General features: G+C 43.0%; 1 protein-coding gene across 1 annotated transcript; it reads left to right on the forward strand.

The window, feature by feature from the left end:
• The first annotated feature begins 3,919 nt into the window (after positions 1–3,919).
• TMEM100 (transmembrane protein 100) lies at positions 3,920–24,767 on the forward strand. Its single transcript, XM_060252727.1, has 3 exons — positions 3,920–4,163; positions 12,129–12,315; positions 24,147–24,767. Exon 3 carries the CDS (start codon positions 24,218–24,220, stop codon positions 24,620–24,622), a length of 405 nt encoding a protein of 134 aa, XP_060108710.1. The 5' UTR covers positions 3,920–4,163; positions 12,129–12,315; positions 24,147–24,217; the 3' UTR covers positions 24,623–24,767.
• Positions 24,768–25,443: the final 676 nt, after the last annotated feature.

Genomic DNA, 25,443 nt, shown 5'->3' on the forward strand with positions numbered 1-25,443 from the left:
TGTCTCAGGCTGCTTTGTACCTTGAACACTACCTTGATCAGGGTGTTGGGGTAGAGTGGGGGAAGCAAGCAGGAAAACAAAGCAGATCTCCTTCCCTCCTTGCTATTGCAACAACAGGCCCACGGATGGAGCTGTTACTACTGTCCCCAGTGAGAACAGACACCACAGCCAAGTAACTGGGTGGGTGAATGCAGTGCAAGCCAACATCTCCTCAGGCTTTCAGAAGAACTCATAGGCTTTAATGCTCACCATTTGTTAAAGTAGCATTTTAGAATGTTAAGGTTCCTCTCCCAAACCCAGAAATTTCAAACTTTGGCAGCAATACTACATTAAAAATCCATGTAATTTAGTTTTCGACTTCCAAGGAAGGCCATCAAGATACTTAAGGAAGAGAATTGTATCCACCAGAGAAGACTAGTCCCGTTCCGCCCTCTAAATTTTCAGCTTTCATTTTAAGTTCCTGTTAACTGATCAAATATATAATGCTGCCCCTTACGAGAAGAGGATGCCGCCAATTTGGCATCACTTAGGGCAGGGGTCCCCAACCTTTTTGGGCACCTTGGAATTCTGATACAGGGTGGTGAGTGCCACCACAAAATGGCTGCTGCAGGACATGGAGCCAGTCACCACAAAATGTAAGGGAGTTAAGTTATGTAGAACTCTGATGTATAACTCTTCAGCATTTCAGACAGAAGCTCTGCTTAACTAGGTTTGCCAATCCCCAGTTGGGGACAGGGGATTGCTGGTTTGGAGGCCTTCCCCTCACTTCAGGGTTACAGAAAACAGGGGAGGAGTCCACTGGGCACTCCATTATACCCTGTGGAGAATGGTCTTCATAGGGTATAATGAAGAATTGATCTGTGAATATCTGGGTTCTGGGAGGGGCCTGATTTTTTGAGATACCGAGGCACCACATTTTCAGCATAGCATCTGAGATGTTGTCATGCCAGCAATTTCACGATAACATTCTATGGGCAAAAACTCTATGGTAGAAGCCATTTTATCAGAGTTTTTGCTCAAATACCAGAATGTTGCTACACTGTGATGATGTCACTTCCAGAAAATACTGGAGATGCTGTCACCACATTGCTGGCAGTGGCAATGTATCCTGGGCCTCCCTTCTGTTCCCGGTAAGTCCCCCCACCATCCCGTGCAGTGTGCCAGGAGGGACCTGGCAATCCTAATAGTGCCTATGGGTGCCATGCTAAGGGCTCCATTTAAGGGCCTCAGCATATCTTAATATGCTCTGAATGGTGCTTCAAAACTTTACAAGGAGACCAACAGTTGAAGAGGGAGGAATATGTCCTCGACTTTTTTTTTTACAACTGAAAAAAAGCATCCATAGAGTCAGATATGTCATTGTATGAAAGTCTCCTTTCATATGTGCACCAAACACCCTAGCAATTTCTCTTCTTTTTCTATTTATAACCAGCCAACCTGATTTTGAAACATTAACCCTATATCTTGACATCTTCCCATATTCTAATAAGATTTGTAAAATAACATAATAAGGGAGAGAGGGAGGCAAAAAATACTGAAAGCTGTGGTAAAATGTGTATACTCAGTGCTGTGTGCAATGTTTGAATGCTTTAAGAAATGGAGCAATAGAGGATTGTCTAGTCCTCTTTGGAACAGAGGATCATCTAGTTTTCTATGGGAAGAAGAAGAAGAATAAATTCAGAATTCCAAAATCCAGAGAGAAAATTGGATAAGGATAATTTGGGAGCAGTCCTTCTACTCAGCTCTAGTGCCTAACTGTGTATGACAACTATCAGTCAGAAGTGGTTTTCACAAGTATGTGGGGCCCAGTTTGGGGCCATGCAGTGGAGCCATGGCACACCAGGAAAGTGTGCTTGAGCCTTCCCCTGTATTCCATTTTCCCACTTGAAATGGCCCTGAAGGCAAACTGTTCAGTCATGGAGCATCTCCTGGACAGGCCTGTAGCTATGGGGGGGAGCTTTGAGGGCCCTGCCCCTGACTTCTGGCCAGCTGGGGCCCCCACACAGGGCCCCAGACCTTGCATTGTGCCTACCACTGCCACTGCCTCCCTCCCTTCTATCCCTGCAATTCAAATTGCACGGGGATGGAAAAGAGGGAGACGATAGCAGTAAGGGTGGCAGGGGAGGCTCTGGGGCAGATGGCAGCAGCCAGTGATTTGCAGGCAAGGTCAGGGCTGGGAGAGTGGCTGGGAAAGGAGTGGGAAGGGAAGACTGTGGGGCAGCTGCTGGGAGGGAGGAGGCTGTGAGGTGGTGAACCGGCAGCCTTTCTCCTCAAGGGGCATGGCTGGAGGGAAGGACATGGAGTTGGCTAAGTGCCCCCTGAAAAAACTGAAAGCCCCCCCCCCCCCCCGATCCTTGAAATCCTGGCTGCGGGGCTACTCCTGGAGCAAAGAGCATCCTCTGAAAGTGTTTGAGAAGCAGAAGGTGAAGCCTTCTTTAGCACTCTGTTGTCCCTACGCGGATTGGGCCCCATGTGCTTGGGAATAGAATTTCCTTTGGGGAATTTGCAGATATGTAGGGAACATGCATACCTGGACGGAATCTGGGTTAAAACATATCATGTTGTTAGGCCCCCTAGGTAGACTTAATGTGGCTGCTGACCTCCTGGTGGGGCCTGAAGATCTCCTGGAATTACACCTGATCTCCTGGCCACAGAGAACAGTTCCCTTGGACAAAATGGCTGCTTTGGAGGGTGGACTGTATGGCATTATATCCTGCTGAGGTCCCTCCCCAAAACCCACCCTTCCCAGATCCATCCGCTGGCAACCCTAGCTACCAGCATTAATTGCAGGATATTGCACATGGAAAGCAAATAGTGATATTAATACGCAGAACATATAAATATTAAAAGATGTATCAAGATGATATTGCTAGGAATGCAGTATGAATCCTGTGGATAGCTCATCCCACAAGATGGTCCACCATGAACACAATTCGTTACAAAGCTGTGTGATTAGCCAAGGTTTCCAAATGCAGTCATATGATGTAAACTGTATGGGTGCAAGGCAATTACAGGTGACAATCTATACATAGATTTCACCAAAATTTCTATCAGTCTAGTGTGAAGTGGTCCTGAACTGTCCTAAGGATACAGTCACTTCTACATCTTTCTCTGGAGATTTTTTTTTAAGGATTTACTTTTTTCTTATTTTTAACTTTTCTTTTTTTAAAAAAAAAATGATATTCTTCAGTTTAGATTGACAAAAATAATGATATCATGGTATCATTTGAGTTCGGTGTGGGGCCACTTTAAAGCCACGGAATTGTCCATAAATGCACGACTGTGTTCATCCAGGATGCTGCAGCACAGCAAGAGATGCAGAACTTCAGCAGGTAATTACTGTTATAGTGGTTATTATTATGTACATGGATGGAAATTCCAAGCAGCTGTTATACTTTCTACTTAAGCCAACAAAAGCAGTACTATGAAGACCCCTCGGTGGGGTAGGGCGGGATATAAATCGAATAAAATAAATAAATAAATAAGACAGCTAGATAGATCCATTGATCAATACATTGAGTGACTAGTCTAAATCTTTCAGAATATGAGCAGGATCTCTTATCTCTGAGTAAAGAAATCGTTTTTAAAGGGGGAGGGGTGGCAAGAAACATGCATTTTTCTATAAAGTTATTTCTAGAAGAGGGATTTTGGTGCGGTTTCAATTTGTGTGGTTGTTTTGTCATCTATCACAACGTCTCATTTCTGGCAGGAGAAAGTTTGCTTTTCCTAGATTAAGATCGAACAACCCTCCAGAACATTTCTACTCGTGAGCGAATCCCTCCCAGAGCTTTCCTTTAATCTTGTGAAATTGTCTCCGGTCCCTTGCCCTTTTTTTTTTGTGTGTAAACTCTGGCTCGGCACTTTACTCACAGTCCCTTGCCTCCCCCTCTTCTTTGAGCGCTGCGCTAGTAACTGCTTATTTCCATTCTGGCCGAGCAAAGGTAAGCGGCGTGGACGGCGGCTGGACTCGAGGGGTTGATCGCAAAGCAGCGCTTGGAACTTTCCGGGGACTGCTCCCCCCCCCCCCAATAATATTAAAAAAAGCCTTTTTGCTCCAGCTGTTAGCCGCTGGGGGAGAGAGTCGGAAAAGCGTCTTGGGAGGACGGAGCTCTGCACCGCATAGGCTCAAGGGGAGAATATCGATCGCAATCGGAACTTTTCAAGTGGGTCTTTTCTCCTGTTTCTCGAGAGAATTGTGAGGAATTTAGGATTATCCCGTTTTGTGTCGCAGATATCTCCTTTCTCGTGCATCTGTTTGGCTAAAATTTCAGAGCATTATATGTACATATTCCGTGCTATAATAGCGCGATAGGAAATACTAATATTTCTGTGGGGGTGGGGTTCTCCTACAAATGAAACGGGTTTCCTTTATTAAGTGGTTCGATTAAGTATTTGCAAAGTGCTGGCTTTTCAGGTCTTCGTTAGTAGCATTGTAAGGGCTGGAATCCAGTCACTTTGAGGTGAAAAAGTTTAGAAGTCTTGATTTGAAGAAGAGCCCTCTCCTTCCAGAGTAGTGGATGGCAAAAACCCCTCTTAAATTTTCAGTGTAATCTTTATTCTTGAACAGATGTCTTGGTAGCCTCTTTTTTTTGGTATTTATGTATACCAATTTTTTACATTACTAATCTTAAATTTTTTTTGGGGGGGGGATGCTGTCTAGGTCTATGGCCTGTTTTTTTTTTTCCTGCAGCTCTTACAGGTTAAAATATGGATACCCTTTTATAAGCTCAGGAAAAGGTGGCATGGGAGCTAACCGTTGAGGTGGTGTATTTTATTTAAATGCCCTGAGGTTGGTGTGGGACCACTTTAAAGCCATGGAATTGTCCATAAATGCTAGACTGTAGTGATCCACTCCTGATATCTAGTTATTAAAAGTGATTCCTGGAAAAAAGTAGGTAACCAAATAGGGGACGTGATAATTGGGGGAGGGGGGTATTTCTGGCATTATACATCCTTCTCTAAAAGAAACAAGCCTCTATTTCACATTTTTCAATATTCCGATGAGTGGCAGGCAAGTTCCCCCTATTGCCATCCATGCAGACTATGACAGAAGCTGCAGTCTTTGGCACCCTTTCTCAAATGCAAACCCCTTGAACATAGTAGGACATAATCTGAGTAATTTACATAAAACCACATTGTTATAATGGCAGAGTTTGCGCCCAGCAAGGTTTTTCACACCAGGTTGGCCATTATAACTTGTTACTGGTAATCATTACTAGGGTTTTTTCAGAAAGGGCACAAGACTCAAGCATTTCTGGAAGTTGCAGTTTCACGAATCTCTGTTGGACAGAGGTTGTTTGAAACCTTGAAGTGCACTGAAATTCTCCTGGAGGGAGATTTTGTTCTGTACATCGTCAGCAGCTCTCTTGTTCCACAGGGGTAGCCTGTCTGTTCCAGTCAAAACATCCTTAAAGATTAATCAACTTCTAAAAGAATAAGCTTTTGTCAGTCAGAGGCTTCTCTGTCAGATGCATGAAGTGTAAGATTCAGCGAATGCAGAGATTTGGACCCATAGTTATAAAAAGCCATTACTAAGAGAGCTCAGAAGGCCCGTTTTCCACGGTCAAGATGTGTTACTGAGCACCTGTGCAGATAAGATCTAGTCAAAACAGCAGACAACCTGCTCTTTTAGTCCTTTAGGTGCCTCTAGACCAATTTCTGGTATAGAAAGGAGGACTGAGAATTATGCTGTTACTGCTGCTTTTAACATTAGGTACCCTGGGAATGTATACTAGATGTTGATGTGTCTGGAACATTTTGTTTTAAGCACTTGAGTTAAGCTTTTGGGGGGTATAGTTGGCATTTGAGATTTTCTAGAGAGGAAGAGATGGAAGAAAGTTAAAAGGCAATGGAGGAATAGGTAGGATGAGCCTAGGGGAGATCTGAAGAAGGGATTGAAGATGGATGAGAGAGGTATTGATGTTTGTACCTTACTAGAGTCATTTTTGCCAACAGTGTACATGTGATCTTCTTACTAGAGTCTCGGTTCACAGGACTTGCACATTTTTGTAGTGCTTCAAAGAGTTTGCAAGACTTTCTTGATCAGAGATTTTATGAGGAGGGGAGAAATAAATAAATATGTACATCCTAGACAAAATCACTTAATCAGCAGCATTTTAGGTTAAAACTGTTGTGTCAGGACTGTCTCCAGTCTTGGCTAAATAGATTGTGAAGAAAATCTTAGAGGAGAGAAATGGTTCAGACAAGTGATGAAAAGGAGGAATAAATGAAGCATTGTTGCAAAAGGAATGAATAAATTGAGTAAGTGGGAAGCATGTCTTGCAGCTTGATCCTAATCCTATCATCTCATAGCAAGGTCCTTTTGATCTCTGTGGGACATACTTCAAAGGGAATATTAGGATTTATCTTGCGCACATCATGTGACATTAGATACATTAACAACTAGTGGGTCTCAGTCTCCTCTCTTTCAAAAAATGTACCTTTTTTGTGAACAAAAGTTCTGTTTGTTCTTATTCAGCAAATTTTTCGTAGATCAGCAAAGTAAAAAGCGCTGACCCAGATTTATTGATTATGCTTCCTATAGAAGCTCAGGGTGGCTTCTGTAGGTCTCTCAGCAATCTTCCATCCAGGAACTGGTCAAGTCCATTTCAAGGAGGTGACAACATAAGACAGCTCACTAGATCCATTTCATCTGAAACACCCCAAACTCTTCTGCTAATGGTGTGTTAGTTGGCCATTATTAATAGTCTCTCTAGCTATTATTCTTGCAAAGCTATTAATACTGTCAGATCGTGCACTCTGAAAGTGTGTCTGGGTTTGACTTTAGATTTGTCTGGTAACTTTTATCAGTTTTGCCTGATAGATTTTCTGGTATTTCTGATAGGTATTTTTCCCATTATACCATTAAACCAGTTTCTGGAGGAGAGATACCATCATAAGAAGAGGTAACACAGACCACACTGTATTGCACTGTATTGCAGCATTCCCTATTTGAGGTTTTACCAGCTATTCTGATCTTGAAACTCTGCAGTCTGCTGTGCAATATAGCAAGTGTCAGTCACAACCCTTATAGCCTCTGCCCATTTCCTTCCTACTCTCTAATGGAGAGCCAGTTTGGTGTAGTGGTTAAGTGTGCGGACTCTTATCTGGGAGAACCGGGTTTGATTCCCCACTCCTCCACTTGCACCTGCTAGCATGGCCTTGGGTCAGCCATAGCTCTGGCAGAAGTTGTCCTTGAAAAGGCAGCTGCTGTGAGAGCCCTCTCCAGCCCCACCCACCTCACAGGGTGTTTGTTGTGGGGGAGGAAGGTAAAGGAGATTGTGAGCCACTCTGAGACTCTTCGGAGTGGAGGGCGGGATATAAATCCAATATCATCATCATCTTCTTCTTCTTCTTCTTCTTCTTCTTCTTCTTCTTCTTCTTCTAATAAATACACTTACAAACGGCAAATATACCACTGATTAACATCAAATGAAAATAGGTTTGGGCCTTGAAGGTTGGCTCCTAGGCAATCTAAGTTGAAAATCAAGTTCTGTTGACTTCAGTGGGAGAGTGTAATATGTACTTTTCCCCAGGGCTTTTTTTGCTCAAAAAAAAGCCCCGCTTTTCCCCAATGAATGTTTTACATGGAAAAATTGTGTTCTAAATTGCTAGGTGCAGAAAAGAGGGCTGCACCAATGCAGAATCAAGAAAGAGAAAAATGAAGATCTATGGCCCTAGGACAATGGGAACACTGGGAGATGGTTATGTTGCAGTTCCCCTGACAAAGCTGCATACAGAATGCATAGGAGACTTCAAATTTTCTCAGTGGACCCATTCACTAACTTTTCTTTTCCCACTCTTTCTTGACCCTAAATTGCTATCCACAGATGTGCATGTGTTCAGAAGCTGGTTGTAATGAGAGGAAACACACTGCACATGCTCCAGGGCACTCTTATGTAATGTCTGGAACACTAGTTGGCTGGGGAACACGAGCTCTTATGCTCTGGCATTAGAACTATGTTCTGACTCAAATTAAGCCCTGGCAAGCCCCCATTTAGCAATTCTCCTTAGTGCCAATGTCATAAACAACAGTGGGCCTCATTTCTGATGCACATTTGTCCCATTTCAGTTTCTGTGTTTGTTTTCTCTGCCTCCCTGCTTCTCTAAACTAATGGTGAAGCTTTTTTACATTTATGAAATTGAATTTATGAAAATTACATTTATGAAAATGCACAGTACTGAATGGTGGCAGAATTAAGGGCCACTAAATATTTTCCACCTTTTCTGCTTAACGAAATTGAACAAACTTGTACATTTGGCAGGCAGAGAATTCTCTGGCCTTTTGAAACAATGGGAACCTTCATCCCTGGAAATGAATCTTCAGACTTTGCCTGGAGGGGACTTTCTGGCTCGGCCTTCTGAGGCAGGAGGAAGGTTTTGCCTTGTGGCTGCTCTGTTTCATCTCCCATGTGGTTTTCATTTGAGCAGGCCAAGAGCTTTCCTTCCCAACCAAAGGAGTATATATTGGCCAGACTTTAAATGAAAATGCAGAAGAAACAGCAGCCAGGCTTATCTTTGCCCCTTTGTTACATGTTGGGTGCAGAACATGCTATTGACTTGCGAGAACAGGGATGATGCTCTATGTTATGAAGCCAAGCATGAGGTTCCTAGTCCTGTGTTTGCCTTCTTTTTAACACCAGGGATAGACAAGGGAGGAGGGGGCATATGCAGGGGAAAACTGGCGAAGAAGAGAGGGTGTTGAACCCTTCCAGCACCCACCACCTCCAATATTGCCCAGACCACCAGTTAAATTCTGCTGCGCAAGTTCTGCTTTCTGTTCCTTTGCTATCAAGAGTGGAGTGGCTGGCAACCATAGGCAGAGCTTTTCTAGCCTGGTCCCTTGCCTATGGAAAGCCCTTTCCCCTGAGGCTTGCCTAGCACTTTCTCCACAATCGAGTGCCAGGCCAAAACATTTCTGGGTTTTGATTAAGAGGCTGATATTTTTTCTAAATTTCTAAATAAATGAATAATTCAACTTTGCACATGTTCTATGTGCCATGTAGTATTCCCTCTAAGCTGAGTTAGTGTGAGCTAGCTAACAGATTTTTAGCTTCCAGCTCACACATTTTTGTCTTAGCTCAGGAAAAATGGTCCCAGAGCACATTAATTTATGCAGTAGCTCACAACTTTCATGCCAGTAGCTCACAAAGTATAATTTTTGCTCACAAGACTCTACAGCTTAGAGGGAACATTGGTGCCATGTAAGAAAAAGTGTTTTTTCTGCAGCCAGATTTGACTGCAGAGAAAAACAGATAGGGGTGGAGACATTTGCAATGCAGCTTCAGTGGGTACAGGAAGGTCAAAGCGTCCTCCTATTGATTTTCCCCTTCAGACCTCTTTCTCTACATTCATGTTAATCGCCAGACATAAATCTAGGCAAAATGTGTTTTTCTGAAATAACATGGAGTTGCATGTTGACTCATAAAGACAATCATTGTTGAGATTGCACTGGGAGGCCTGGGTTCAGATTCTTGCTCAGCCATGAATTTTACTGGTTGTCCTTGGGCAGCTAAACATTTCTCAGTCTAACTTCACTGCCATAGTAGCAGTGAGGTTTAAAAAAGAAAGCTTTTTTGGAAGAAGGGTGAGAGTTAAGTCTGCTAAATAAATTGTAGGTGGGAAAGTCCTTCAGGTTGCTTCAGATGGAGAGAAGGTATGATCAGCATCTCAGTCTGAAACAACATTTAAGTATTTTAATACCCCTAGTGGAATTTTGAGTGTTGGCTTATTAGGTAGGTGCACAGAGAGTGCCAGAGAATTTGCAATTGCCAATCTTACCTGTTTGCAAGATGTCACCTTCAGGAGGCTTTGCTCAGATAAGTGAGTCTGACACAGTGGAAGAGAGCAGAAGAGCAGGTATGTGGGTCTGGTGCCTTGAATGCAGTGAGCGATAGCTAGCACCTTGAATTGAACCTGGTAACTGATCAGTAACCAATAGAGCATTGCAGAAAGGGAATGATATACAGATTCTGCTTGGAGTCCAATAATAGCCAGACCATGACATTCTGTACCAACAGTAGTTTTCAAGTTGTCCTTAAGGGCAGATCCATGTAAGTTTACTTGTGTATTTAAGAGCACTTTCTAATATATATTCTGTGCTGGTATATCCATTGTTCAGGTTCTGATATCAATACCACAGTCATAAACATTTACTTAGAAATATTATAAATATATGGTTGTATAGGCCTGGCAACTGGCAGAGGCATGGGGGACACCAGCAGCACATGAATCATGACATCGAGTGATTTTAGGAATAGCTGGGGAAACAGATAAAACTATAGAGTTTGGGTTGATTCTAAAAGCTATGTGATGCCACTTCCAGGTTTTCACTGGAAGTGACATTGCACTGCACACAATGCTGGCAGATTGTTTTTTTCTCACTGGGGAGGCCTGTCAGTTTTGGTGAACAAAGGCATCCATTTAACTGAAAGCACTGTTGGTGTTACCCGAGATAAGGAGGTTCTGTTATCTCTTTCTGAAGTGATATGAAGTTCCGTAATGCCAGGATTATATGTACATTGTCAGATGACATGGAACTCCTGTATATGTGAAGCTTCTGTTTATGTAAATAAGGAAGTTCAATGCAGGCAATGAAAAATTCACACCAAAGCAGATTTTTGAGTTAAGAGGACAAAGCGCTCTATGAGATTCAGCTTTGAAATAAAGGTGGACTGGCCACTTTTTAAACTGTCATGGCCAATCCACGTTTGTAGTTCTCTGAAACACAATGGGCAAAGGAAGAATAAATAAACATTTTCAAATGCCACTGTGAAACCTGCTGTTTTCATTGATATCCTGGGCAGTTATGATGGTGATGCATAAACAACACAGAACAGAATCAACACAACTTTGGCTCAGTACTGGCCATTCCAAACATTTTGTCTTTTTTCCTCCACTTGAGTTTCTTCTCCTTAAATAAAGCACCTGGTTGCAGTCTAGAAATTACCCTAACAATCCTTCACAACCACCCAGGCATATGTGAAGGAATGTTGAGTAAGCTTATTAACAAATCTTGTGCTGGTTCAGAAGGTTAACCCAGCTGCTGCTCCTGTTGGCAGTTGCGTTGGCTGTCCCTTGCTTCAGTGTGTCATGGAAAGTGTTGCTGGGGGTTCAGGCTGCTTCCAGTGCAGGTGCTCAAGAAATCCTGTCTTTCTGTGCGTGTTGCATGAAAGCAGCGCCTTCTGCCAAACGTGTTCCACTACTAAGTGAGCACTGATGAACGGAGTGGTCCAAAGTTAGAAAAAATGTACATAGTGGGAGATGTTATGGTTTAGTTCTTCAGAGGAAATGTGCAAGATCCTATTACTGTACTCCACATGAGGATGGGAATGCAACATTTCTCTTTTAACTGCTATGGAGATTAGCAGAGAGGTGAATTGTGTTTCCTGTTTTCTCCCTGGCCTGAAGCCCCTCATAGCCTGATTAGTGAGGCTGAAAGAATGTCCCCCGTAAAATTATTATCTATTGATTTGATTTTTATCCCACTCTCCCTGCCAACAGGCTCAGGGTGGGTTACAACACTGGTTATGAAATATAAAAACAGCTCAAAAACCAGGGCTTTTTTTTTAGCAGGATCACACAGGAACGGAGTTCCGGCTGGCTCGGCATCAGAGGGTGTGGCCTAATATGTAAATGAGTTCTTGCTGGGTTTTTTCTACAAAAAAAGTCCTGTTAAAAATATAACAAATTGTCATGTACTAACTTTGCTATAAAAACTAAGCTTGAAGCAAATGGCAACAGCAGGCCAGGATCCCGAGGCCTACATTGTGATTGGCCGATTCTCGCAGAACAACCAGTCAGGAAGTGAGACATTTCGGAGGGAAATGCAAATGAAGGATCCTGTTTTTAAGGATTCTGGTCTATATTGGGAAAAGGGAAGATCGGTCTCTCTTCAGTTCCTGGCTGTTTACTTTTTAGCAGAAGAATATTTAGTTTGTAAAGGAAAATCCCCAACTTTTTCCCCCCAAATCGAAGAGATTCTGAAAGATAGAAAATGTTTGTGTGTTCCACCAGCATCGACTTCCAATGTGGAACAGCCATCCTTTCATTATTGTATGCTCTCTTAGCTGGTAAAACTTTTTTATGATACAGTTTGATTTCATCCACATTTTTCCCTCTCTCTTTAGGTCACCTCTGAGTTCACTGTCTGACTTTTAAAGGAAAAGAAACAATACAAAAGAAATTTTGATGGTGTTGTTTTTGAAGTCAGCTGACTAGGTTGGGGGGAAAAGACTGGTGGAGATTTTTGGAACAGAACCTCAGCATACTTCTTTGCTCTCTAAGCCAAGCCAGGATGGATTTCCTGCGGACATGGTAGGTGGATATACAGGTGGAAGGGTGATTAACTGTATGAGTCTGAATTACTTAATGGGCAGTGTAGTCCTAAGCAGAGTTACACCCTTCTTACTCCTCTGTAGGCCATTGTAAATCAGCACACATTTCCACATGACTAAAAGTGTTTTTGGAGCAAGTGAACGCTAGATTAAGCATGCCTATTAGAGGCATTCTTTTGTGTGCACACAAATGAGAATCTCTCTCTCTCCCCCCCCCCCTCCCCTGTGTGTGTGTAAATAAATATTGCAGATTGATTCAACTGTCAACAGGCTTCTAATTGAATGATTTAACCAATTAACTGATTAAACTGAAAGCTTTCTTACTTTGCAAGCAAAATATCCCAGAAGAGGCATGAGATGAGGAGCTAGGATGACAGTCCCTATTGTTGCTTTGGAGCTTTTAGAAAAGGAGACGGAGTCTCTGGGTTGGGAACTGGGAACCCTAGCTAATTCTGACATTGACTGAGTTGAGACTACTCAAAATAATATCCAAGACTAAATATGTACTCCCCTGCAACTCGTTGATGAAGAGCCCTGACCGGAATGTCCAGGCTACCCCAAACTCATGAGATCTTAGAAGTTAATAGACTAAGCCCTGGTTGAAACCACCAAAGAAGTCAAGGGTTGCTATGCAGAGGCAGGTGTTAGCACACCACCTCTGTTCATCTCTTGCCTTGAAACCCTGCAGGGTCATCATAAATCTTTTGTGACTTGAGGACACCTTCCACCACCAATGAGAAGGAGGAGAGATTATAAAATATTGTTTGTTGAGAGATTTTACACACCCATCACCCAGCACATCGACAAAGATGCTTAAATATAAATGGCCATGGTGCAAGGTGGTGCTGGGCAAGCCATTTTTTCTTGGCACTGAAGATAATAGCTTCCTACCCAACAGCGGTACTCATAAGGATTACTGACAGGACTTTTTTTTAAGCAGGAACGTACAGGAACGCAGTTCTGGCTGACTTGGCTTAAGGGGTGTGACCTAATATGGAAACGAGTTCCTGCTGGGCTTTTTCTACAAAAAAGCGCTGATTACTCAAATAAGTTATGTTCTGAACACTCAGCTGTGTGGCCTAAACATTTATTATTCTGTTATTATCTACTGAGATTAAAATCCAAAAAGGAATCTACTAGCTTCTTTCATTTTCATTAGTGGTCCTTCCTTGAAATGGTGCTTTTGGTCAGGATGCAGGAAACAGAGAGCTCAAAGTGGAAGAAAAGCAATATCAACACAGAGTCTACTTAAAATAAAATAAATGTCTACTTTAAAACAAAATGACATTTTTCTACCTATAAACTGGAATTCAGATTCTTTCCAGGGTATACTCCCTGTAGCTGGTTACCCTGTAGCTGGTTAAACACGAGGCCACTTATGGGCTAAAATGGTTAGTGAAACATCCAAACATTTCCAGCCATCAGAACTTCATGCAAACATAATTGCTATTTGTATTTGCATAGAATTTGAGAACAGTGGCCCTGCAGAAGAACTAACTCACTAGGAGGTCTGCTATGAAGAGCTCTTTCTATCCTCAGAGGAAGGGTGGGGGGAAAAGCGAATGTGGAAAATGTCTTAAAGGCACACAAGGAATTCAGCTAACAGCTGTTGTTCATACAGTTTCATTTTGTACATCTTTAATTGTGTATGTCAGGGATTAATGAATGGAACTAAGGAAACAGAACTAAAAAGAATTTGGAAGATTGCCCCCAATGAAACTGCAAGCAAAATGCATAGGGGTTTATATAATCATTAAATAGTCTTTTACTCTGCACCTTTTGTCTTTTAATCTTTGTATATTAGGGATTGCCAATCATTTTGGGCCTGCAGGCACCTTTGGAATTAGGGTTGCCAGATCTGTGTTGGAAAATACCTGGAGACTTTGGGGGTGGATCTGAGAGAGGGTGGGGTTTGGGGAGGGGTCTCAGAATGGTACAATGCCATAGAGTCCCCTCCTTCAAAGCAGCCATTTTCTCCAAGTGAGCTGATCTCTGCCAGCTGGAGATCAGTTGTAAAATCGGGAGATCTCTAGGTCCCACCTGGAGGCTGGCAACCCTATTCGGAATTCTGGTACAGCATTGTTAGCACAACCACAAAATGGCTGCTGCTGGAAGTGGAGCCTTCCCATACTATGGCTACCACAGCTTATCTTCAGTCATCCAGTGAAGATCCTTGTGCTGTAGTGGCAGCTGCTGCTGAAGCGACATTTTTAAAAATCTGCACAGTCAATCATATCTCTCATGACCATATAGAAGCCTTGCTATCCAAATGCCCCATCTGGCCCCACCCACTTTCTAAAAAAACTTTGTGGGTGCCAGGAAAGGATTGATAGACACCAAGTCACCCACAGGCACCATACTGGGGATCCCATATCATTTCATAGAGTTGGAAGGGACCTCCAGGGTCATCTAGTCCAACCCCCTGCATACTGCAGGAAACCCACAAATACCTCCCCCTAAGTTCACAGGATCTTCATTGCTGTCAGATGGCCATCTAGCCTCTGCTTAAAAACCTCCAAGGAAGGAGAGCCCACCACGTCCTGAGGAAGCCTGTTCCACTGAGGAACTGCTGTAACGGTCAGGAAGTTCTTCCTAATTTTGAGCCGGAAACGCTTTATGGCAGAGAGACTCATGTTTGACTTTGTGAAGAGAAAAAACCTCTTGCTTTTTGCTTGCCTTGAAAGTCATAGAATCATAAAGTTGGAAGAGACCTCCGGGATCATCTAGTCCAACCTCCTGCACAATGCAGGAAATTCACAAATACTCCCCCGCACCCCCAGTGACCCCTGTTCCTTGCCCAGAAAATGGCAAAAACCTCCAGGATCCCTGGCCAAACTGGTCTGGAGAAAAATTGCTGACTGACCCCAAAGTGGTGATCAGCATTTCCCTCAGTATGTAAAAAAGGCCAGGAGAACTAAGCACTGATGTAACCTTCCGTGCCCTCCCTCTCATGATCTGCCTAGGTTCACAGAATCAGCAATGCTGTCAGATGTTCATCTAGCCTCTGCTTAAAAACCTCCAAAGAAGGAGAGCCTACCACCTTCTGAGGAACCCTGTTCCACTGGAACTTCTCTGTCAGGAAGTTCTTCCTAATGTTTAGCTGGAAACTTGATTTAATTTCAATTCATTGGTTCTGGTCCGCCCTTCTGGGGCGACAGAAAAGAACTGCACACCATCCTTTATATGGCAGCCTGTGACGGTAAGGTATGGGTTAAACAGAAAACCAAGGAAAACTGAAGACGCACAGAGCCTGTGTCAGGTGACCTGAGGGTGGGGGCCAGAGTGCTCGGAACTCTCAGTGTGAGATTGGTCAGCTAACGGCTGAGGAGAAGCAGTTAGTGCCTGTCAGAGTCTGAGAGAGTTGGTGCCTGACAGAGCCAGAGAGAGTGAGTGGTCTGTCAGAGTCTGAGAGAGTTGGTCTTTGAGGGAGCTGAGACAGCAGCTGAGGAGAGAAGAAAAGCTCACTGCTAGCTCTATAAAAACAGCAAGGGGCTGTGTGTGACTAAGAAGGAGAGTCACGGTGAAGACCTGAACGGTCACAGACACATATACATCTCTTAAGAGCTAGAGAGGTGGTTGAGGGAATATATGTGGGTCTGAAAGTTTGAAGGGCTGGGAGTAGAGGCTCCAGTCGACTTGAGAGACTTGGCACATTACACCCAAGAGGCCAGCCTTTGGTAGTGTTGGAGAGTGTTTATATAGGAACTGTGAACCTGAGAGACCTAAGAAAAAAGAAAAAGATATTTTAAAGCCTGAAACAACTGAGCATATATTAGAAAGCCTGAAACAACTGAGCAACTTGTTACTGTGTGAGATACCTTATAGCCCGTGTAAATATCTTCCATATCCCCAGTTTAAGTCTTTGTGCTTAAAATAAATATCTGTGGTTTATGTTAAAGTTCTCTGGTGCCTATAATTTGGGAAAACTGACAAAGCTGCTGTGGTCCCCTACGAATAGAATTATATATCTATCGAAAAACAAATACCCTGAAGAGACTTGTACAGAGAAATCCATATCATACCCATCCCTTGAGTTTTATATAGTATTGAGGAAAAAGTTTTAAAGGAAGGACTGAGGAGAAAGAGGGGCTGGGGTAGCCATATACAGCACATAGAAGTGATCCAGTAAGACCGTAAGGCGGGTGCTGTCATACAGCCCTTCAAGTACTTGAAGATGGTTATCATATCACCTCTCAGTCGTTTCCTCTCCAGGCCAAACATATTCCTTCAACCTTTCTGTCATAGGATTTGGTCTCCAGAATACTCACCATCTTTGTTGCCTCCTTCTGGACATGTTCCAGCTTGTCTATAGCTTTGTTAAAATTGTGGTGCCCAAAACTGAACGCAGTACTCTAGGTGAGGTCTAACTAGAGCAGAGTAAAGTGATAACATCACTTTGCATGATCTGGACACTAGATTTCTGTTGATACAGCTCAAAATCGCATTTGCCTTTTTAGGTACTGCATCACACTGCTGACTGCTGTTCCATGTACAGTCTACTAAAACCTCTTTTGCTAGGGCTGCCAACCCCCCAATCTGGGTGGGGAATCTCCCGCCCAGGAGGTTCTCAACCTGCCAGCCCACATTGGGTCTGTGGGGGGAACCTCCCTCTGAGTCGTTGGCGCGATGACATCGCCCGGAAGTGATGTCATCGAAATGGCGGTGCCCGTGCGGGGCTGCTCTAGGCGTTTTCAGGAAAACTCTATGGTTTTCCCAGACACTAGCCATTTGAGCGGTAAAACTCTGGTGCAATAGGTGCCATAGAGTTTTAACCTCCCAAGTGGCTAGAGCGTCCAGGGAAAACCATAGAGTTTTCCCGGAAACACCTAGAGCAGCCCTGCATGGGCACCGCCATTTTGATGATGTCACTTCCGGGCGACGTCATTTCGTCACTCGGCTCACAGCACGCGCACGACTGTTCCCCACTGGGGGATGAAGAGGACTTGGCAACCCTACCTCTTGTACATCCTACTAATAAGACATCCTATAATTATGCAGAACTTTACATTTATCCCCATTAAAATGCATTTTATTTGTTTTAGTCCAGTTTTTCAGCCTGTCAGGTTGTCCTGACTCTGTCTTCTAATGTATTTGCTGTACCTCTCAATTTAGTACCACCTGCAAATTTAATAAGCATTCCCTTTATTCCTTGATCCAGATCATTTATGAGGATGTTGAACAAAACGGGTCCCAGGACAGATCCTTGAGGCACTCCACTTGTCACTCCTCTTCAAGCGGATGAGGAAAGTCCTTAGTTGGGGTCTCCATAAGTCATTTGCAACTTGACGGCAGTTGTGTACATAGCAGACTTGTAATCTTGTAGTCAATTAGTGTCCTGTACCTGATCACTTGCATGTTTTCTATTATCCCCAGACTTGCTATTCAAATGATATTTTACTATTTTATTACTATTATTACCACCATATAACCTATAGAGCGGTGAAAGGGAGGAAATGTTTGTCTTAAGGCTGCCCAGTAAGGCTTTTTTTTTTGTAGAAAAAGCCCAATAGGAACCTATTTGCATGTTAGGCCACACTTGTAATGCTAAGCCAGCCAGAACTGCATTCCTATTTAAAAAAAAGTCCTGCTGCCCAGTGTGATTGACTGAGGTGAGACTTCAAACTGTTTGCACCTGTAGTCCCTCAGCCTCACCAGCAGCTCATTTTAACTGTTATGTGACACTTTTTTTATAAAAGAAAAATAGCCATGACTGGCTATATCAAAACACGCAAAAAGCTGGATTTGTGTGACTATGTTATATTACTTGCAAAGCCAGATTCAGACTGATGCAGAGACTTCTTTCATATCTACCTTGGATACAAAGGTTATTGATATGGGACAGCTCACCACCAGTCACTTGTAATGCTTTGAAGGAAGGCAATCTGTTTGAGAGGGGGGAAATGCTTTAGAAACATTTACATAGCTGGCAAATGTACCACATGTACCACATGCCAGAGGAGATGAAATGTTCAAAAAACATAAAAGCAGAGTATCCTTTCATTAACACAAGCTCAATTATTGCATGGCATTAACATAATATGTGAAAGGCTATAGCACCTGTGTTGCATGCAGAAGGTCCTAGGTTCAATATCTGGCATCTCTAGCTGAAAGAATCAGCTGGTAAATGATGTGAAAGACCCCTAACCTGGAACCCTAGAAAGCCAGGTTGTAGATCAGTGATCTTGCTTGGTGTAAGGGGGCTCACAGTAGCGAAGTTCTCTTAGATGGGTCTGTATGACAGTTGAGGTCATTGTCAGAGGTCCTTCTTAGAGTTTCTGTGGTCTTAGAACTGAGGCATGTCTCTGTCTGAGAAATGCCCTCCAGGGCCACATTATGATTTTCATTGGCCCAAGGAACTTTTGCCTTCATGGGCAACTCCCACCATAATAATATCAATATTAAAAATTACTTTTGATATAACTTTAAATACTTCAACATTTTATTCCCCCCCCCCCCGGTTTTATGTGGAATTTAATATGTTTCCATAGTTGCTAAAATTTCATTTCCTCCCCTGATGTGTGGAAAAAACCCCTTTTCGTTGATCCTAAAAGTTTGGGGGCGGGGTGTCTTGTTTTTTAATTAAATTAAAACATTTTTGTGGGATCCTAAAAGGATTGTAGGCCTTAGGCACTGTGCCTACTGTGCGTAATAAGTTGGCCCTGAGACCCTCCTTGTGGTAGCTTACTGTTTGTGGAATTAACTCTCTACACATGTTTGTCTGATGCATTCTTACTCATTGTTTAAAAGTACTGAGCAAAGTCTGTCTGAATTCTGCATTTGATATCCATTTTTCCCCCCTTTCTACTTCTGCTTCTTATATATTTTATTTTTGTTACACCTTTTATTTCCTACTATAGGAAGCTGGTGTTTTCATCTGTGCTACTACTTTGAGTTCTTCTTTATGTTAATGTGCGTAGCTTGAATATTGATCAAGAAAGTGGCATACATTTTGGGGTGGAGGGGAGGAGCTTTCAGAGGGTACTCATGTTCCATTACATGGTGACTGCTTCTCTCTCGATATAGTTGCTATCTATAGAAACCAATAACACTGAAGCTGTCTACCAAGTTCTTTTTAGGGCACAGAAGTAAGAGAAGCAAGGACATTCATTAATTCCTTCAAATTATATGTCATCCCAAGGAGCTGAAGGGGGGTATACATGGGTGGGATTATTCCATCCCCCACCCCCTTCATAGTCCTGTGAGGAAAGTTAGTGCTGTGACAGGTTAACTGGCCCATGAGTTGTATGGCCTAAGTGGCGATTCCAACCCAACTCTCTTCACATGCAGTGCTCCAGCTCCCAAGAAGGTCAGTTTCACACAGCTTCAGCTGCTAGCTGAGAATTCTTTCTGATCCAGTTTTTGTATAAAGGCAGTGACAGGGTAAGATTCTTCAAAAGAACCTTGAAACTAAGTAGAGCTTGGAAACAGCATTCTGAACTATATGAAATGTCACTTCATTTCAAAAAGAAAATGATTTGTCAAAAAAACACAACTGATATGATTGCTTTACCATATGTATAGCAGAGGGCATGTTTTGTTTGTCCAAAAGAGAAAATGATCTACGAAGAGAAAGCCCTACTCAAGGAATCTGAATTGCCCAATTGCTTTCAGAGGTTAGAGCACATGGTAGGAGATCAGTTGTGGACCCAAAAAACAACAGCTCGAGTTAAAGGAATGTAAATAACTTTCACACAGGCGGGCAAACAAGCAAACAAACCTGTGGCACTCATTATAGACACAGACCTTCAAAAGCAGCCTGAATATTTGCAATCATTGTGCCTGATATTTCTCAGGACAAAGGCTGGATCAGTACAGTTCCAGCTCTGTTGCAACCTCCGGTGCTGTTGTGCCTTTAGAAATCATAAAAGAATACTGGTCTTGCTTACTTGGCACATATTCTCTGCTGGCTGGTGACATCTGTTGATTTAGTCAGTGATGAGCTGTTTATTATGCATGGGGCCAGAACAAAGCCTGAGGAGAGAAGTGAGTGTGCAGAAAGGATGTGGCGTCTGGTGGCTTCATTAAAAAAAATACATCCCTATCAGATGCTTTGTGGAGCAAAAACTTCTTGGATTTCATATTTACTCTTTTTTAGGATATGTCAATATAATCAGATTTTCTTTTCATTCGTTTTCATGATAAAAGCACATGTTGAAATAAAATGAATGTTAAACGATGGATTGATGGGAGTTTTTACATATATTTTCTCATAACCCAGCAATGGGGTTCTTTAGTGGGAAATGATGTTGCCCCAACTTCAGTCCACATTTTTGTGTAGGAATGAATATTTCAAACCCTGGTCCTAAACACATTTTGTTTGTCCCATTGAATTTACTGGGGTTTCCATTCAAGTCTATGCACAATCCTAAACACACATACAATCCAGTCTTCAGCTTTAGTTGCTGTGACCAAGTGACTTTATATCAACAGGATGAATCCTGAGATTGATCCTTGAACCACTACCCATCAAACTATGCCATTCCTTGTAGGGACCGCTGGTACTAACCAAGGGTTTCCATGTCACTGAGACTCCAGTGCTGTGCTGTGCTGTGCTGTGCTACAAGCTGGTCACAGATTGTGCCACCATGTTTGGAGTAACTGATGCCAGGCATGTGGGGTGGGGGCTCCCTAAAGATTCAGAGGTGGAGTGGCTTTCCCTGTTTACACTGTGTCTCTGCACTGCAGAATGATAGCTTTCAGCTCAGAAGTTCAGGGCTGGGTGTCACTTAAATATTTTGTGGTGGTTATTGGAACCTTAAGTGCCAGTTTGGCATAGTGGTTAAGTGCACAGACTCTAATCTGGGAGAACCAGGTCAGAGTACCCACTCCTCCACAGCTGCTGGTGTGACTGTGGGTCAACCACAAGTACTCAGCAGAGCTGTTCTCTCAAGAGCAGTTTCTGTCAAAGCTCTCTCAGCCCCACCTACCTCACAGAGTGTCTGTTGTGGAAAGAAGAAGGGAAAGGAGATTGTAAGCTGCTCTGAGATGCCGAGTGAAGGGTGGTGGATATAAATTCAAACTACTACTACTACTACTCCTTTCCCAATGGATCATTGGCACTCACGTACTTTCTGTCACCTGTAAAACTGTTTCCCTTCCTTTTCAAACACTGTATGATGCCTGCTGCAGCAAGCTCACCCCATCCCATTTTTCATTTCTTGTCAACAAATATGAAGTGCCTGTTAAAGCATCAAAACGATATTCAGATATTGTAGGAACAGTATACAAGAGTACAGCAGTTTCTGTTTTAGAAATGCCAGCCTCCAGGTGAAACCTGGGGATTCCCCAAAATTACACTTCATCTCCAAACTACAGAAATCAGCTCCCCTGGGAAAATGGAGACTTTAGAGGGTGGACTGTATGGCATTGTACCCCACTGAGGTCCCTGCCCTCTCCAGGCTCCACTCCCAAATCTCCAGAATTCCTCAACCTGGATCTGGCAACGCTCCCCTCCCATTCCCCACTAGTAGCCAGGGGGTGACCTACTATGTTTCCCTTCTTTCCCTTTATCCCCCCTCCCCCCCCCAAAAAAAAGATTTTTACTCCATTTGTACCTTAACACTGATCACAGAGTCACAAAGTTATTGCGTTGTAGCTTCAAAAAAACAACTGATTTTGACAGACCGTGACTGTAGAGTTCAATATAAAACACAAGAATTGCTTCATTTCAGTACACTCAAGCCTTCTACTCTTGGTGCAAAGATACATTCCCATGTATCTTTACAGGTCTTTAGGTCATGCTTGGACATATTATGTTAGGCAATGTAACTCCATGGTACCTGTCTTGGTAGGATGTCATCATAATGTAAGTTAAATTAAGTTGTGTTTTACTGTTTTAATTCTGGTGCCATGGAAAAGATTTCTCTCTTCTCCCCCTACCCAGCTCTCAAAATAGGTGTGCTAGGCAGCAGCCCAGAGAAACGTCCTGTGCTTTTAAAAGCTTGGCATCTGTGTGTGCCAGCAAGTGTCCCCCCCCCCCATGATAATCAAGGGGGGGAGGAAGTCTGACCATGCATAAAGGAGGAGACCAGTTTGTTTCTTGTAGTGCCCTGCACAGGCACAAACTATACTGTTTCTACTGTTTTATTGTTGAACGCCTCGGAGTGATAGGGTGTATACATACTGGCTGGATTCTCCCCCTCTTAGCACCCTACTGAAGAATATTGGAGGACTTTTTCCAGCATAAGGGGCCATCCTCCAACTGAAGTGGCCCTTCTTCCATTAGAAGAACCCCTAAAGCTAGAGGAAGGTTACTTAGTTTAAAGTAGGGCTGCTAGGCTTGGGTCGTGGCTGGAGATCTCCCGCTATTACAACTGGTCTCCAGGCAACAGAGATCAGTTCTCCTAGAGGAAATGGCTGCTTCAGAAGGTGGGCCCTGTGGCATTATACCCCTCTGAAGTCCCTCCCCAAACTTCAGGCTTCACTCCCCCATATCTCCAGGTATTTCTCAACCCAGAGCTGGCAACCCTACTTGAAAGAAGGGTAAGGATCCAAGCCATTGTATAGAAAGAGATGCCTCATCTACTGGCCTGCTATCTTTTTGCAGGTTTGGGCCTTGAATCTAGTGGACTGTTAGACTTGACACCCATATACCATTTTTTTTGCAACTAAACATGGTGGAGTGAACATGAAATTCCCTCTGGGGAAGACTCAGGTTCTATGCAGATGGCTTAGTTCCTCTGTGAGTGTGTGTGTGGGGGGGGGGATGCTTAGAAGACAGAGTGGGATTACATCCTTTGACATACTATCAACTAGAGGGCATGCATATAAAATTGGATTATTTTTTTATCTGGATTTAGAAAGGGAATGCTTTCTGTTGTCCCTAATTTTGGGAACTCTCCTTACCATTTTGGGATTTCTTTGAAGTATGGATCTACTGCCCATAGAAAATATTGGAATCATTACTTTCTATGGCTGGTACAGAGGCTCTGTCTACTGCCCATAGGAAATTATGACCCTTTAACATTTAAAGGAAGGAAGATGCTACTATAAAGCTGTTTGGTGGACTAGCTTCCTCTGTCTCCTTCTGGGCTCCTGATGCTGGAAACTCAAAACAGTACTCAAAACTGTTAAGCATCAAAACTATATTCAGATATTATAGGAACAGTATACAAGAGTGCAATAGTTCCAGGGGATAAATTTGCTTTACTGCTGGAATTTGAGACAGTGAGATCCTTTTGGGTATCCCCAAGACAATGCAAAACAGCTAATTTCCCATTTATTTTTGGCATGGGTATATATAAGCACACACACCTACTGTCAACCTCTATGCATTCATTGGGTCTTCAGTACGGAGCCTTCATATGTACAAGCTGCATGTGTACGTTGGCTGTATGGAAAAGACCTGGTCAGTGTATGGAGGTCAGAAGCAGGGCTAATGGACTGATTCTGCTCCCCACATCCCCAGAATTTGCGTGAGTCTGGGAAGGAATTTGGTAGTGACCTTTGAGACTTTTTATCTTTCCTTTGTAATTGAATCCAAGATAAAGTATTTGCTTAGTAGGCATCTTCTTGTAGATGTTTGTTTTGTTGATCCTTCATCCCCGCCAACTCTACTGAGACTAGATCAATGAGATTTACTGAAAGCATATTGCACTCTCATGGACCAGCTCTTCAGTTTACAAGGGAAGCTGGTAGAGTTGGCAGGCAGTGAACCTCCTTTATGTTGGTGGACATTCCTTGCAGGGGGCACTGTTATACCATGGTACCAGTTTTGTTCATTTCAAATAATGCTGTTTTTCCCATAGTCTTGAGATTATGTGTTGATTTGCATTTTCATTCCCATCTGTTCAATGCATTTTCTTTCCACAGCTGAGGCATTTACAGCAAAATCTGGTTAAGCCGAAGCACTGACCTTGCAGAAGCAGATTGAGAGTTGCAAGATGACCGACGAGCCCATCAAGGAGATCTTGGGAGGTTCTAAATGTCCTCAATGTGCTACATTGGAGAAAAGCAATAACAATGACTGTAGGGTAACAGCTGTCCCTTTAGTGAGTGAATGCCAGCTCACAGCTGCCACAGGGGGAAACGAACTCTCCTGTTACCGTTGCACGGTCCCTTTTGGCGTGGTGATCCTCATTGCTGGAGTGGTGGTCACTGCTGTGGCATACAGCTTCAACTCCCATGGATCCATCATCTCTGTGCTTGGATTGGTTGTCTTGTCATTTGGACTTCTTTTGCTGGCTTCGAGTGCACTCTGCTGGAAAATCAGGCAGAGAAGCAAGAAGGCAAAGAGGCGAGAAAGCCAAACCGTTCTTGTTGCAAATCAGAGAAGCCTGTTTGCTTAAACAATTTAAAATTAGAAATGCAAAGGATGGAAGAGAGGATGGTTTATTAAATGGACATGGCTATTTATTTGCAGTTGGGGTTGCAGGATGTTTTTGTTAGCAAAGTTGGAATTATAATGATATGAGCTAAAAAATCTTCTCAAAAGTTGGGAATTGATATCTGTTTTTTTCACAAATTAATTTCAAAGTACTCCAGAATTGGTTTTTATGCCCTGACCTGGATAGCCCGGGCAAGCCCGATATAATCAGATCTTGGAAGCTAAGCGGGGTCAACTCTGACAAGTACTTGAATGGGAGACCTCTTCGAAATACCAGAGTTGGGAGGCTTGGGCAGGCTTTGTTCAGCCTCCTCTCTGAATATCCTCCAGGCCCCCAGTTGGGGTCAGTCACCAGAGGTTGCCATGACTTCCAGGTGCACACACCCTCACATGCGTGTGCCCACACACACACACACACACACACACGCACATATAAAAACGGAGGGGGAGACAAAAAAAGAATTGGTTTTCATTATAGGTGGTTCCTTTTATCTCTCCAACTTAAATTATTATGATCCAATGTTAATGTTGTCATTCTAAGTAAGAAAAGAATCTGTCTTTTACATTGCAATGTAAGAGAGGCCAAGTTTTCAAGTAAGAGAGACAATATTCAGAAACAACCTGTAGTAAAGGATTATGTCAGGCAATGTATAAAAGTATGTCAACCCACAGGAACAAGGGAATGAGATTTTAGCAGGTAATTTGAACCACTATAAATTTATCTATTTACACAGGTGTACAAATGTAACAATGGTAGTAGTTCTTTAAAAAAAAAAGGTAAAG

The sequence above is a fragment of the Heteronotia binoei genome, chromosome 13 (assembly GCF_032191835.1).
Source record: "Heteronotia binoei isolate CCM8104 ecotype False Entrance Well chromosome 13, APGP_CSIRO_Hbin_v1, whole genome shotgun sequence".
Taxonomy (NCBI): Eukaryota; Metazoa; Chordata; class Lepidosauria; order Squamata; family Gekkonidae; genus Heteronotia; species Heteronotia binoei.

What these genes read in the sequence shown, in the direction of transcription:
- TMEM100 (XM_060252727.1), top strand. Translation starts at nt 24,218, where the DNA reads ATGACCGACGAGCCCATCAAGGAGATCTTGGGAGGTTCTAAATGTCCT.